Below are 14,578 nucleotides of genomic sequence, written 5' to 3' on the forward strand. Positions count from 1 at the left end.
GGAAACAAATTCTAGAGTGAAAAGTCTACCTGGTTCAGCCACTGATAACCCTAAATGAGCCTAGATCTTGAAGATTTTCTAATTTGCATTTTCCGACATTTCATAACCCATTGAGTCAAGGATGTTTTTGTTGTGTTTTTTTTTTCCCCCGGAGGTTTCATACAGCATTGAAAGTCCATTTCTCTTTCTCCAGACTTGAATAAAAACATAAGATGGGTTCACCTGTTTCTTTCATGTCTCCAAAGGTATGAAGGTATGATGGTTCACTTCAGAATTTTTCTCCTCTATTAAAAGTTTTTCTAATTCTTTTGATCTCTCCTGAGAAGACTGAGTCTATTGTCTGCCAGCTTCTGTAGGTATGCTTACTACATAAAAATAATAGTGCCACAGGCATTTATGCAAGAAATTCCTTTCTTTCTTACTCTCAGTATATTTATCTCCACGATATACCTATTAACTACCCTAATGGGTACCTTCACAGTCACAGCTGGATGAGGTTGGAGAAAACTCCAGCTGTAAAAGTAACTCTTTATAATAGTTGCTTCTCAAACTTTGGTTAAGGTACTACCAGCATTAAAGAGTGTCTGGGATGCTTGTTAAAAGTGGAGAATTCCTAGGCTGCACACCAGAAACTTCTGAATCTGACTTGCTGGCAAGGGGACCTGGGACCCTGCATATTCACTAAACTCCCCAGGTGACTACTACGTATGCTGGTGTTTCAAAAACATTGTTTTAGGGAAGGAAAATAGTCCTCTGTACATATTTCAGCCAGAAACCATTCTTTCTCTTTCCCTTTTTTCTTCCCACCCCCAACACGCTAGTTATAGCACATTCAATGCAGCATATTAGGTAGTCTGCTTGTGACAGGAAACTTATGAGGAACTCATAAATACATGTTCATTTATCTGCCTCAATCTTCGTAACCCTTAACCTTTATTGGAGGGGATGACAGGCTGCCATTCAACAGTTTCTCTCCCTCTCAGGGCTGGGTGAGGCTGAATAGTGTAGTTGCCTGATAGAATGGGCTTTGACGTCAGGGAAACCTGAGTTTGAATCTCCTTGTGAGATCTTGGTTACATTTCTCAACCTCTCTAAGCCTCAATCTATTCATTTATAAAATGCAACTAATGATTTCCATGTCATAAGACTGTTGTAAGGGTTAGAATTAGTATTATATATAAAGAGGTTAGCTCAGTGTTGGGCCTGTAGGAAGAACCTAATAAGTATTGGATGTCATTATTCCTGATAGGTTTAGTCAAGAGTTTTTCAGCCTCCACACTTGTTTCTTGAGGATGGCACATGGTTAAATGATTCTCTCAATCATGCGTGTCGGGGGATAAAGCTTGATTACATTTGTAGAAATTCTGGCATTCAATCTTGGTGTACAATAGTGTTCAGAAAACTGTCCAACCAAGAACAGACATCTCAATAATCTCTATGTACTTTGGTAGCAAGGACATAAATGTTAAAGATAGATCAATCATGTCCATCTCACTGATAAATTGAATCAACATGAAGGGAATAAAATTTTTATGATAAACTCCTGGGAGGTTATAGACTCTTAAAACTGAGAATCTGCTGGAACCTACAAACCATTCACAAGAAAAACGCCATGCACACACTTATAAACAATTCTGCAGTTAGCTGCAAAGAGAGTCATGGACCCCTCAGAAATCATCTGTGTATTTCATAGCAGTGGAGCCCCTGCTGTAGAAATAGTCCACCACAGACTGAGATTAATGAGGCTAGATCATTCTTAGATCATTTTCTCCTTGTGTATACTGAAAAAGAAGGTTTGAAGTTTTAGAAACCAGGGATTATGCTTTTAAATTTTCAATTCTTATGTGAAATTGGCATTACATCTGCTCATCTACATGGCTATTTCTACTATATTGGCTATTAGACAAGGACGGGCTGGGCATGACTAGTTACATTTACATGCATCTGACAGTTGTTGGGTAGAGAAGAAAGACTCTAGACTTAAAATTTTTAAGATGGTTTTCTTTAAACATATCCTTGGGGCTAATGGCTGGTACCTTGAAATCATAAATATTATAAGCCTGTTTCATAGGATCCTATAATCCACAGGACCCTACTTCCTTGTAGCACAGATCTCTCACCACCAGCAGATATTCTAACGTGAATACAGATTATCTGTATATGCTGACATCTTCAGCTTCAACATTGAGAATCTTATAAAGGGAAGAAGTTGGAGAAAAATGGTCTGATTTGACTTCTTCATTTTATAGATGGAAAGATTAAGCCCCATATATAAATTAACTTGCCTAAGGCCACATAGGTAGTGGTAGAGCTAGCTAGAACTTGAAGCCAGGTATTCCCTGCAACATTTACTGTTTGGACTCTTTTTCTTGAAGTTCATTTGGATCTACCGATGCCAGTCTTAGCTTGTGTTCATAGATTTTGTCCCTCATCCATCCCCTTCTTATTATGTGTGAACTCAGATTCTGAACTTAGCTTTTCTGTTGGAACCAAAATCTATTTCTAATGGAGCACCTGGATTTCCTTCTTCCCTTACTGAACATCTTGCCAGCCCCTCCACGTAGATGGACTCTTGGTAAGAGCCTTGCTAGGCCTGTCTTGCTTAGCGACCTTGGCCATGTCATAGCTGAGATACCCAGGAACTATCTCTTGTCTCCATAGGAAGCCCTTCCTGGACAAAGGCTCAGCAACCTCAGGGCTTTTCCAGTTGTGGTAAAGGCCAACATGTTCTACTCTTCCATTATTGTGAACCTAGTCTACTGAACGTGACGTTCAGGGACTGCTTTGTGCTGTCTCTAGAGAATATGTAGTTTCTTCTAGGATAATCTCATTAGGAAGGATAATAGTCATTTACAGGTTTAATTACTTCTTCTAATATGCAACCATAGCACCTGACTTGACATTTAAAGATTTGCTGTCACCATACAACATCGGAAAGCAGGAATGAGAACAATAAAAAGCTGTGGATATGCAGAGTGACACAGTTAATTTTTTTCCTCTGTGTTAAGTATTGGACTATTGGTAAGTATTATAAGGAAAAAAATGTTGTTAAATCTTTTTTTAACATCATACACCCGAATAAATTCTGGGGGAGTTTACAATTTAAATATGGTAAGGGAATGATAAAAATAAACATATAAATAAATGTTTGTACAATTTGGGGTTGTCAAGATTTTTCTGACCGTAAAAACAAAGGAAGAGGCCTTAAAGACACAGACCGACAAACATAACTATATATATGTACTCGAACCTCATTTCATTAAAAATTATGCATAAAAAATCAAAAGGTAAATGTCAAACTGGATAAAACATCAATAGCTTTTCTGAATCAATGCCATAAAACAAAATCCAGGCCATAAAGTAGCAATCACAGAACACAAATGGCCAAAGGATATAAAATGATGAGCTTCAGTAGTAATGAACTAAAAGCATATTAAAACGAGCTACAATTTTCACCTATCAATACAGCAAACATTTTAAAAGATAGTGAGAGTAGCTTTGGCAAGGGTTTTGGAAATTGGCACTTTCATACGGCACTCCTGGTGGGAATATAAAATGGTATAGTCTTTAAAGGCTGCAACTTGTGAATATGTCTCAAAAATCATTAAAACACACTTGACCTTTGGCCCAGAAATTCCAATTCTGAGTATTTATCCTGAGGAAATTATAAGAGATGACAACTAATATTTATGGGCAAGGATGTGTAAAGATGATTAGGTGACTTTAATAAAATTTGCATTTATGCAATGGAATACTACGAACGGATAAAAATCCTGTCTGAATTTCATGTTCCCTCACGTGATTATATCAGCTCCAGGATGAGGCTTGTCTAGTCTGAAAAAAGGATTTTTAGAAACTCATTCCAAATAACTGCCCACGGGAAACTATTTGGACAAAATTGTGCCTGATGGGAATAAACAGAAGTGAGAAGAACTTGTAGCTGAGTGGAAACAGGACTGAGGGGAGAGATGAGTTTTTAAAGGTCAAGGAACGGTCACTTAAACGTGAGCAAGTACTTTAAAAATATTACAGGGTGGATTAAAAATCAAATTACAAAATAATGCATATTTTATGCTCCCAATTTTGTAAGATGTGTGTGTATTAAATTTACATTGAGATGTTGACAGTGATTATCTCAAAAGTGGCAGGAAGAGAGCTTATGATTATTATTATTCTTTTGCAGTTTTCCAAAATTTCACCTGTAACCACGTATTCGGAAAAAAACATGTGGCATTCAAAAGGAGAATCAACCTTAGCAAAGGCGATTAGAAGCTTTCTGGGCCTTACTTTGCTTCCAGGGCCAGAGCGAAGATGCCAGCAGCCAGGGGTGCCGAGGCCGAGGTGCCTGTGTGGGTCTCGGTGCAGTCGTTGTGCAGGTCAGCGCTCGTCTGGGCGGCATCAAGGAGAGAAAGGCGGGAGAACGCGTGAGGAGTGTGAGCCTGGCCCTGGGGGTTAACGCGACCAAGGGCCGCATCCGCTGTGACCAGGAAACTCAGCTGATTCGATTCCCTACTTTCTCCTCTAAACCACGGGCGGATGTTTGCCATCTGCTGATATTTTAGTTCACTCTCCTCTATGTGCAACTTGTCTATAATTCTGGCAACAAGACGCCTTTTCTGGGGATGAAATACTCCCACTATGAATATTTTCTCTTCTGAGATTCCCAAACGAAATGCTGTCTATAAAAAAAGAGCTGTTTAAAAATCACTGTGAATCATGCTAGCCCATTAATCACCAGGTCCATTGTGTTTGGTCTGGCATATTTAGAAATTCTGCCTCAGACAAAATTCCCTTTTGCCTTTAGATTGACATGTGGCTGCCTCTTCAGCACGAGAATGCAAAGCCAGCCTGGTCTTAGCCACTGGAACTACTTGCACAAAATTTGCTTAGTGTGTCGTTTGCACTCACTGTTCACTAGATTTGATGCCCACGAGTTAGTGTCTGCATCTGTACTTTGATGAAAATGGTAGGTTTTTAAAATGAAAACTGTGCTGGAATGAGTTCTGGGTTCAAATTCTAGAACTGCGACTTATTAGCTATGTCCCATGGGCAAGTCATTTGGTTTCCCCATCTGTAAAAAGAGATGTACATTTGCTGACTCATATTCTGAGGTTTAAATGAGATCCTGTCTGTGAAAGTATTTTTACATAAGATTATTGCCTGCAAGGAATTACCCAGGCTCACTTTAGGGTAATGAAGAGGTTGCTGAGATGAAGGAAGAAACCAGAAAGACTTCCAATCGGGACCACAGCGCTGCTGGTTGAATAGGCAGTTGGGCCAAGGGATTACTAACAAGACACCCACCCAGGCTCCAGCATCATAGTTTTTAGCTAGAGATTTCAATGTGTGGGAGGGAGGTGTAAAAAAATAATTTGTTCCATTATCACCTCCATTGGCTTCCCGCTTGGGGTCGCTGAAGTTTTCAAGTCATGGTGGCTCCGCTCCTAGCAGGGCTGCGGAAACAAGGTTGCCCTTTTTACCTGTTGACGCAAGTAAGCCCCCAGAGATGACTGTGCTGAGAAAGAGGTTTGCGTAAGAGAAAGGCTATGTTCCTGCAGCCGTCTCAAATAGAATCCACCAGCTGTCTCTCCTAGGGCTGGCTTACCTAAGAAGGGATTTTTACAAAGATAGAAAATCTTTCTTCTGCTTCAGTGCAGGGGAGCCCAAATAAGGGACAGGCTACGAAATGGTGATGAGAAAATTCCTAACAGGCCATTTTCTAAAGGCGGCTCTGGACACTCAGGGAAATGACAGCAGCCAGGGGCTCTGAACAGAAGTGGGGCAGATGTCTGACGTGCCCCTTTCAAAGGCTATAAAATCTGCCTGCGGTAAAGAACCCCTGGGTAGAATGTCGCTGTCTGTTATTTGAGTAACCGAAGGGATGGGCATGAGAGCGAGGCCTGTGCTTTCAAGTCGAGACCACAGTTTTCCTGTGTAAACTAGGTTGCAGAAACGGTTGCAGAAGAGGGATCCTGTAGGAAGAAGACATTAGTGTGGACAGTTTTGGTGAGATGCCATTAATAGGAATTTCGCACACATTCCTAGGTAATTATTACGGGATTCGCTCACTGTCTAATTGGATCATAACCTGCTATTTCATTGAGATTAGGATCTACAGACTTTAGCTAGTTTGTTTGTTCTGTGTTAGGAATTAAATTGGGGGCTTTAAATTTTTAAATGAAAAGCAGCTCTCTTTGTTCTCAAAGCTCCGAAGTGCCCCTTCATCGTCGTGCCCTTGAAGGGAAATCCACTAATTGCCCTTGGCCAGTCTGACTCACGGTGGCGAAGGCTCAGGCAAGCGTGGGCTGCAGGAGCTCTCTGAGCACGTGATCTCCCTGAACTGCCTTCCCAGATGCTGAGCAGGTCACCTCAGGGGAAATTGAGACTGTTATTTTCCTGCGGGTCATCCATTCTTAGGAGACATAGCCGGTGTAGACTCTGTATTTTTATCATCTGCTAAAGGGCAAGACAGACTATATCCCTGCTATTAAAGGATCAGCAAGTACAAGGGTGATAAAGCCCCTACAACCCCGAAATCGCCTTTAAGGCTGTTTGCAGGGAGGCATCAGACAAGCAGAAAAGACATTTGGAGTCTTGGCTGTGTGTAATGACAGGTTTGGTGGCTTCCCGAGGCTGAGTTTAAAAATGACGGAGGGGAAGATCATCTTGGCAGAAGTGTCATTATCCCTGGAGAGAAAACTTCCCAATATATGCCAGCCTTTCAAGTGAGTAACCGTGGGTCTCCCCAGCCGAGACAGCACGCTTAAGCAAGTCGATATTACCAAAGGTCACGTAGGAGGATAATTCTGAATGCGTGCTATGCTCTCCTTCCTAAGCAGAGGGAGTTAGACAAAAGCAACATACGATTCGCTGGTCGGTGTAATCCCCGCTGCTGTAGGAGGTGGCCAGCGTGGAGGAGCACTTCTCAGCGTACCAGGGGGACAGGCCTTGCTGGGAGGCGCTGCTGATGGAGATGGTGTAGATGCTGTCTGTGTAGCCATCGCAGTCACAGTTGTCTCCCTGGCGGCCCCCATTCCCAGAAGCCCAGACGAAGATGGAGCCCTTCCCCTGTCTCCCCTAAAGGAAAAGCCAGAATGCATAACGTCTGTCATTGTCCATTGGAGTCACTGTCCTACCCCAATAAAATCCCCAACAATTACATGCATGAATCTCTCAGAGACAGTTTTTGGGGGTCTATTTTCAACTCCAGGACTTTCAGCATCAGTGTTGGAAATCTCACAAGACTGTGTATTATAAATCACTGGGCTCTGTCCCCGGGCCCTCTTTGGGGTAGGGCTGAGCACACGTTTTCCTTTCTTTCTTTTCTGTATTATGTGGATTCATAATCTAGCCTTTTAGCACTTGCTCATCTTCTTCCACTCCTCTTATGTCACTACGCTTGCATCTTTGAACTTCCTCTCTTTCTTTCTGCTTGAATCTTCTGGCTGACTGATAGAATGACAAAATCAGGCATTATTCAGATCTGCCTTGCAGCTGCATTAAAAGGGACTCTTCGATTGAATGGAATTCATCAAGGCTGGCCTTTCTATGATTTTTCGATTTGTGTGCTCTCCAAAGTTTCTACTTTTGTTTCATCCTGTGGAGTACAAGGCCTTAGGATATGTGTGAGAATGCAGTAAGCCCAAGTGGCACAGCAACGCAATCAAGGCTCAACAGGCATGTGCACAGTGGAAGGCAGCGTGCTTCTATATCGAAGAATGCATTTTCAGAGCATTTGAAAGAAGCCTGGGTCATAGTTTACCTAGTTGTGAAAATCCAAACGCAGCAGGAGAATGAGAAAGGAGAAAGAAATGTCCAGAAGTACTTTTAAAGAAAATATCCTAGACTGGGTGCAGTGGCTCACACCTGTAATCCTAGCACTCTAGGAGGCCAAGGCAGGAGGATCGCTTGAGCTCAGAGTTCTAGACCAGCCTGAACCCTGAACAAGAGCGAGACTCCGTCTCTACTAAAAATACAAAAATTAGTCGGGCATGCTGGCATGCACCTGTAGTCCTAGCTACTCGGGAGGCTGAGGCAGGAGGATCGCTTGAGCCCAGGAGTTTGAGGTTGCTGTGAGCTAGGCTGATGCCATGGCACTCTAGCCCAGGTGACAGAGTGAGACTTTGTCTCAAAAATAAATAAACAAAGAAATAAATATAAAAATAAAGAAAATATCCTAAAAGTGATGAACTTCTGTTCAACATCAGATCCAAATAGGCAAAACTCTCTTAACCCTTAACTCTCACCCTTCTGAAGAATGATTTGGCTCTCTAAGTGCATTTAAGATTGTATGGTTAAGAAATTCACGGCCATTTCTTTCCACATAACCTAAGTGTTGTTCTGTTCTCCTCATATTCAAATGGTGGGGTTTCATCTCATGTAGGTCTGTGCTGAGTACCTCACCTGTTTGACACCATACTCAAAAGCCTTCTGGGCTAGCCTGCCAGGCCCTTCCACCGTCTTCCCGTCGTCATTGGGGCCCCAGCTCGCACTGTAAATATCCACGTGCCCAGGATTGAATCCAATCGAACTGGCTTCGATAGCATCTGTCACAATGCCATCCAGCATTCTTATGCCTGAGCAACAAAACAAACCGCGCTCACACAACGGTTGATGTCAGTATGTACATGTAGAAAAGCACAATGCTGTTAACATTCATATTTTTGAAGGACTCCCCAAAGAGTCAAAAACAAGACAACCACTGGATGTCCCCAGTGCCTGTGACCCCCAGCTACTAACAGCACAGAAGGACAAGTCACTGCCCCCATAAGCTTTCTTGTCTCCTCTTTAAGATAATAAATAGTATGCACTGAGCAAGCAGCTGTGACTTTTCTTTGTCCCACTCAAGGCTCTGTTCCCAGTAAGACCTCTGGGATTGAGGTTGCAGGGGAGTAGCATCCTTGGATGACAGGAAGTGGCCATTGTTCCTGTCAATTACAAATGTCTCCTCTCCCTCCACTACCATGCCAATGAAATGACAGAACAGCTTTCAGAATGACCACCAACAGCCCTCGCTCAATGCACCTGCTCAGGACTGTACCATGAATGGCTGTGGCCGAGTCTGCACCATACAAAGGACGCTGGACAGGAAACCGTGCAGCTTGAAAAGATCGAGCCACAATCGGAAATGAGCCAGTAGGGAAAGAACTCTTGTTTCTAAGCACTGATTAAAAATAACCTAGAGGCCATTCTTTTATGTGTTTGCTAAGGACGATTTTCAAGACACACGCTTCCTTTTCTCCTAAATAATCTCAAGGATGAAATCATTGCCATGGGTTTCACTCCCCAGGGGAAATCATTTTTCATTAGGAGAAGGTAGAAGTGGTAGCTCTTTGTGCTTTCCAATAGGCTGTTGCCCATCATCACACTTGCGAAAGCAAGAGACAAAAACAATTTGGACAGATACAGGCAGCAACTTGGTTATTTCTGGCTTCAGGCTCATAATGCAATAGAGTGCACAGCCTTAGATTTGCACACTGTTGTTTACTATGGAGCTAAGGTAAAAGGACATGTAATTCACATGATCAGTGACAGTTGTATTTGTTAAAAAATTGTTTAAAAATGCATCTGGAAGAAAAAATTTCCAGCTCTGCTGCTTGCTAGCTGTGCAATCTTGAGCAAGCCCATAACCTCTCTGTTCCTCAGTTTCTTCAACTGTAAAATGGGGATGATAATAACAGTTCACGTGCATTGAAGATATTCCATGTACAGCCACCATTCTACACATTCTACAGGGCTTACATGTATGAACTCATCCATCCTCGCAACAGCCATTTGAGGTGGGTGCTGTAATTCTTTCCATTTTGTAGGTAGATAGATTGAGACCAGAGGGGGAGGGATGGTGGCTTGCCCAAGGCCACAGACCTTGAAATCAGGGAGCCAGGATTTGAACCCTGGAAATCTGGCACCCAAATCTACCCTGTTAACTACCAGGATACAGTGCCTATGATGTGTTGTAGGGTAAGTGATTGACATACAGTAGCTGACTAATAAATGAAAAGTATTGTTAAAAAATGCATTTGGGGCTAGATCATTAAAAGGTAGAGTAATGAAAAACAAATCAGTAGGTTTGGAATCTAAAGACTTATGTCTCAGTTCTACACTGCCACAAACTAGATTTTGTTACCTTAAAAGGATTTGTTCCATAAAATTTGGATTTAGTCAAAGCCCTCAAGGATCCAGAAGGCCACATCTGGCCTCAAGGCCATGGGTTCCCCACCCCTTAGATGGTTCTCTCACAAACTACAGCTGTTTAGTTCATCAGGACTAAAAAAATGAATTATTTTTCTAGTTGATTACCTAATTCGCACTCTGCCTTCATTATCTTTAAATTAACAGAGCACTTTGAAGATGTTAGCATCAAAGGAATCAGGAATGACACTTAAAATCTAAAAGTGTCCTATATTAATGAGATATGCATTATATACTCCAGGATGTATATTTATTTGATTTCTAGAAAGGAATACATAACCAAATTCAAGGTTTGTTCAGGTAGGGTTTAATGAGGTTTTATTGTAATAGACATGTTCTAAAGTTGATCTTTTTTTTGTGGTTATCGTTTTTGAAAGCCAACTAAACAGTAAGGTCAGGGCATAATGCGAAAGCCAGAGGTAGGGATACAGTAAAGAGGAGTCTGTTAGTCCCTGCAGACCCACTGTCCACCCTTCTCCGTTGGGACAGGGACTGCAGCAGTGGGCTCTCTTGCCATCCCATTGAGTTTAGCAATTGTCCCAGTGAAGATATCAGCAGGAGGGTGGGGGTTGAGAGGAGAGGGAGGCACCTATTTCCCTGGATCCTCTCAGCCTGGGAGTAGCTCTGCTGATGTTCTTAAGGCCCACCCAGGGGCTCTCTCCTTGACCACAGCTTTCTCCCTCCACTTTCTATGACCTCCCCTTCCCTTTGCTCCTTCAGGCCCAATGATGGTGACATCTGCTCACATTTGTTAGCCCCTTGTTGGTTTCCTCTAACTCTTATAAATGGTTTCTTTATTAAAATGTCCTCTGTTGCCCTAATGGAACATACTTTGTGTTTCCCCATAAAGATATTGACTAAAATAATTAGAAATTATACACCCTTGCTATCAAAGATGACCTTTGTTTTCTTAATATAACAAGTATGTATTTTAAACATCTTTTGCTGGTAGCTCACACCTGTAATCCCAGCACTTTGGGAAGCCAAGATGGGAGGATTGCTTGAGGCCAGGAGTTCCACCAGCCTGAGCAACATAGCAAGACCCTGTCTCAAAAAAAAATTGTTTTTTGAAGCTATTCTTTGCTATGGAAGGAAGAACTTCTACAGAATTGAGAGAGAGGGAAAGTCTTCACCTAAATTTACCTCCTCCTTCTGCTCCCTTAGCAAACATTCAATAACAAACCCCTCTAAATCAGAACATAGCAAGAACGAGATTTAGTTTCAATGTTATTCAACATTTCCATATTTTTTTTTCCTCCAAAGATGTATAGGCTATATTCAGCTATCCATTTTCCGGGAATCCATATCCGTTGATTTGGTTGCAAATCATGCTTAAGTCCCGTAGCAAATTGACATGGAATTCATTTCTTCCTCTACTTGTTGAAAACAAAAGCCTCCCCCACCCTCCCCACTCCCACTTACAACAAGTGGTGAAAGCCTCAAGTTAAGGCACCAAACTACAGGAACCACCCTCCGCTTTACCTCCAACTTTGGCATTGTACGCAACTCCAACCCCACACTTGAGATTATTGGCTTGCATGGCAATTTCTCCCGCACATCTGGTCCCATGTCTGAGAATTAAAAAATAAGAATTATAAAACAAAAATAAGAACAACACATTTGTTTTGCACATGAATGACCATGGCGCATAGATATATTTACTTTTTGTCAGCGTTGTCGCTGGTTTTCCTCCCATCGGGATTAGATGAAATTTATTTGCAGATGAAGGGCACAGGTACTAGAGCCAAAGTGATGTGAGTTTAAATTCTGGCTTTTGCCATTACCTAGTGGTGTGGCCTTGGGTAACTCACTTATTCGGAAAGGGTTGCTGTGAAGATCACATGAGATAATGTGTATAGAGCATTTGGAACGGGCTGACAGAGAGTAAGGATTCGGAAGTGTTAGTGATTAGTGTTATATAAGAACTCTGACACTCAGAAACAACGTCAGAGGAACGGCTTATGCTGCGTACTGCTTGGTAGTGAAGTGGCTCCTCACTTTCCTCCTTAGCGACTGCCCTGGCGTGGGTTGCCCTGGCCAGCCTCAGTTGGATACGATAAAACAAAGGCCCCCTTTAAACCCTCCTCCTCTTCTCTAACCACACGCCACACTCTAATGTCTGAGGATTATCTGGGTCTGAGGATTATCTGGTACCGAGAGGAGCCTGAGATATTCACGAAAAACTACAGACTAATTGGGAAATGAGAATGTCCCTGCAACTCTGACTGAGGCTAGAAGCCTGAACAAATTTGGTTTTGCAATCAGGCGAAGAGGGTAATTTATGATTTCAGAGGATTTGGAAGAAAAATACATCTCCACAACACCAAATTCCGCCATTAAAGCATCAATTCTGAAATTCTGGGAATGATAATTGTCTTTTCCCACCACTATCCATTCAAGAGGGCCCGTAAGTCAGGAGCACATTAATATGAATTCATTTATCTCATGGCTTTATTCCACTGTGGAAACAGCCGGGAGCAGTGTGAAGGCTGTTTGTGGCTCAGAGGAGCCACTGACCAGATATACTTACCTAAAGGAAAACAGAGGGAGGGTTAGCTCTGAGCAACAATGTTGGCTGGCTACTTTTAGACTCTACCTTGCTGGCCACCTATTAGTTCAGCCTAGCATGGAGCATAAAACTCCTAAATTGGGCCATCCAAAAGAATTTTGTTTAGCTTCTTTTTACTAAAGTAACAAAGATAATTTCCTGGTCTCCTGTCACTAAATGATGTTCCTGCTCCTTCGTGTTAAGACAGAATAGGAATTCTAAGTCAGGACAATATAATTCTCTTTAATTTAAGGTCTTCCCTGATGCAGCATACATCTGCTTCTTCTTTGTATGCTAGCACTTCCCCCTTTTGGGGAGCAACCCTCCTTGATTTCTTGTGGTTCATTCAATCATCAGGCCCCTCCTCTAGGAAAGCTTTCAAGACTGATGCAGATTATGGGGAGAAGGATCCTACTCTTTCTTGGGAATCTCAAGCTTTACATTCCATGTGAGCCAAGTGGATCTTTCTCTTCCAGGCAAGATTCTGTTGAGAATGATGCTAAGTGGAGGTGAGCAGCACTAGGAGATGGAGACAGAGTGCTCAGTTTCCTGAGGACATGTTTGTTTGAGCTCCTGGATCTTGCCACATCTGAAGCTAGAACATCCTTTGAGTGAATGGTTTTGAAAAAAAAAAAAAATCCCCATGTTACTTAATCTTTGAGTTGGATTCTTTCATTTGCAACTGAAGCTGTCCTGACCAACACACCCATTCTCTGAGAAATGTGTTCACATTTGAACACGTAGAAGGCATCTTATGCTTTGTTGATGGATTAGCCTTCTTTGCCTTTATAGAAGGAGAGATTCAGTTGTCATCTCTGAGAAAGTGTTTCCAGAAGTCATCACTGCCTATATTTCTTTTTATACAGGATGGCACACAGGGCCCAGGATAGCAGAAGAATACAGTGCAAGTCTCCAGCCTGAGCGAACAGAATCAACCTATTGACAAACATCCCCAGAATTGTATCTCTGTCCTAAAAAAATGATACAATGTGAAACCACCTATTATTTTTCTCTCCTCACATACTAAGAACTGACTATTTTCTAGTGAAAGTTGCAGTAGGATCATGGTACGATTATGGGTTGATGTGTTTTCCTCCTCTTATCCTCACTTCCCACATCACATATTGAGAAAAAGGGAAGACTTTATCAAAGTGTGTCTGTGTCATTCTTTATAGACCTGCAGCTCTTTTTCTTTCCTAAATGAGGTGCTGAGATAAAAGAACCCTCTATTATCTTAGAACAATGGTTGTAACTGGCATTTAAACAAATTGATTTTTTTAAAAATTATTCCACAAAATAGTTTAAGGAGTACTATTATTTTGGTTAAAAAACCCTTGTCACACATGCTATTTAACTAGAAAAATAATCCGTAATTGGTATTGAAATACTAAATACAGATTCATGCCAGCTCAATAGTAAGAGTTACCTGCACTTTTAAGATTTTATTATTTAGTTATTCTTCTTTTGATTTGCAAAGGAGCATTTACATGTGGCTTTTATTCATCTCGTTTACATAGTAATAAAGAACAGCAGCAATACAGACAGTTTGGAGAGATAATGCCCTTGGAATTGGGAGATAATAGGTCTGCAATTGCTATAAAAGCCAAGACAAAATGAGGCCATTCATGTTCCAAACTTGAGGGCTTTATGTCTGACAACATGCTAGAAGGGTAACTATATTTTTTATTATACCTTCTGATAAATGATAGGGATGCTACCTTTTAAATTATAGTCAAGAGGACCCTGAGAGACAGTTGTTCACTGAGTCATTTTCAAATAGCAGATTTGGAATTGGCTTAGAAAATTGACTTGTTTCTGCTTCTGCTCATATTGGATGAT

At 41.6% G+C, this 14,578-nt stretch overlaps 1 protein-coding gene across 1 annotated transcript in view; it reads right to left on the bottom strand.

Annotated features, from left to right (window-relative positions):
• The window catches only part of PCSK1 (proprotein convertase subtilisin/kexin type 1), a 38,684-nt gene that overhangs the window by 11,060 nt on the left and 13,046 nt on the right, over nucleotides 1-14,578 (bottom strand). The window contains exons 6-9 of the mRNA XM_045566573.1: nucleotides 11,674-11,762; nucleotides 8,404-8,576; nucleotides 6,865-7,077; nucleotides 4,288-4,388 (exon numbers count right to left, since the gene is read on the bottom strand). Coding sequence (XP_045422529.1) covers nucleotides 4,288-4,388; nucleotides 6,865-7,077; nucleotides 8,404-8,576; nucleotides 11,674-11,762 — 576 coding nt within the window. The remainder of the gene's footprint in view (nucleotides 1-4,287; nucleotides 4,389-6,864; nucleotides 7,078-8,403; nucleotides 8,577-11,673; nucleotides 11,763-14,578) is intronic.

The sequence above is a fragment of the Lemur catta genome, chromosome 12 (genome assembly GCF_020740605.2).
Source record: "Lemur catta isolate mLemCat1 chromosome 12, mLemCat1.pri, whole genome shotgun sequence".
Taxonomy (NCBI): Eukaryota; Metazoa; Chordata; class Mammalia; order Primates; family Lemuridae; genus Lemur; species Lemur catta.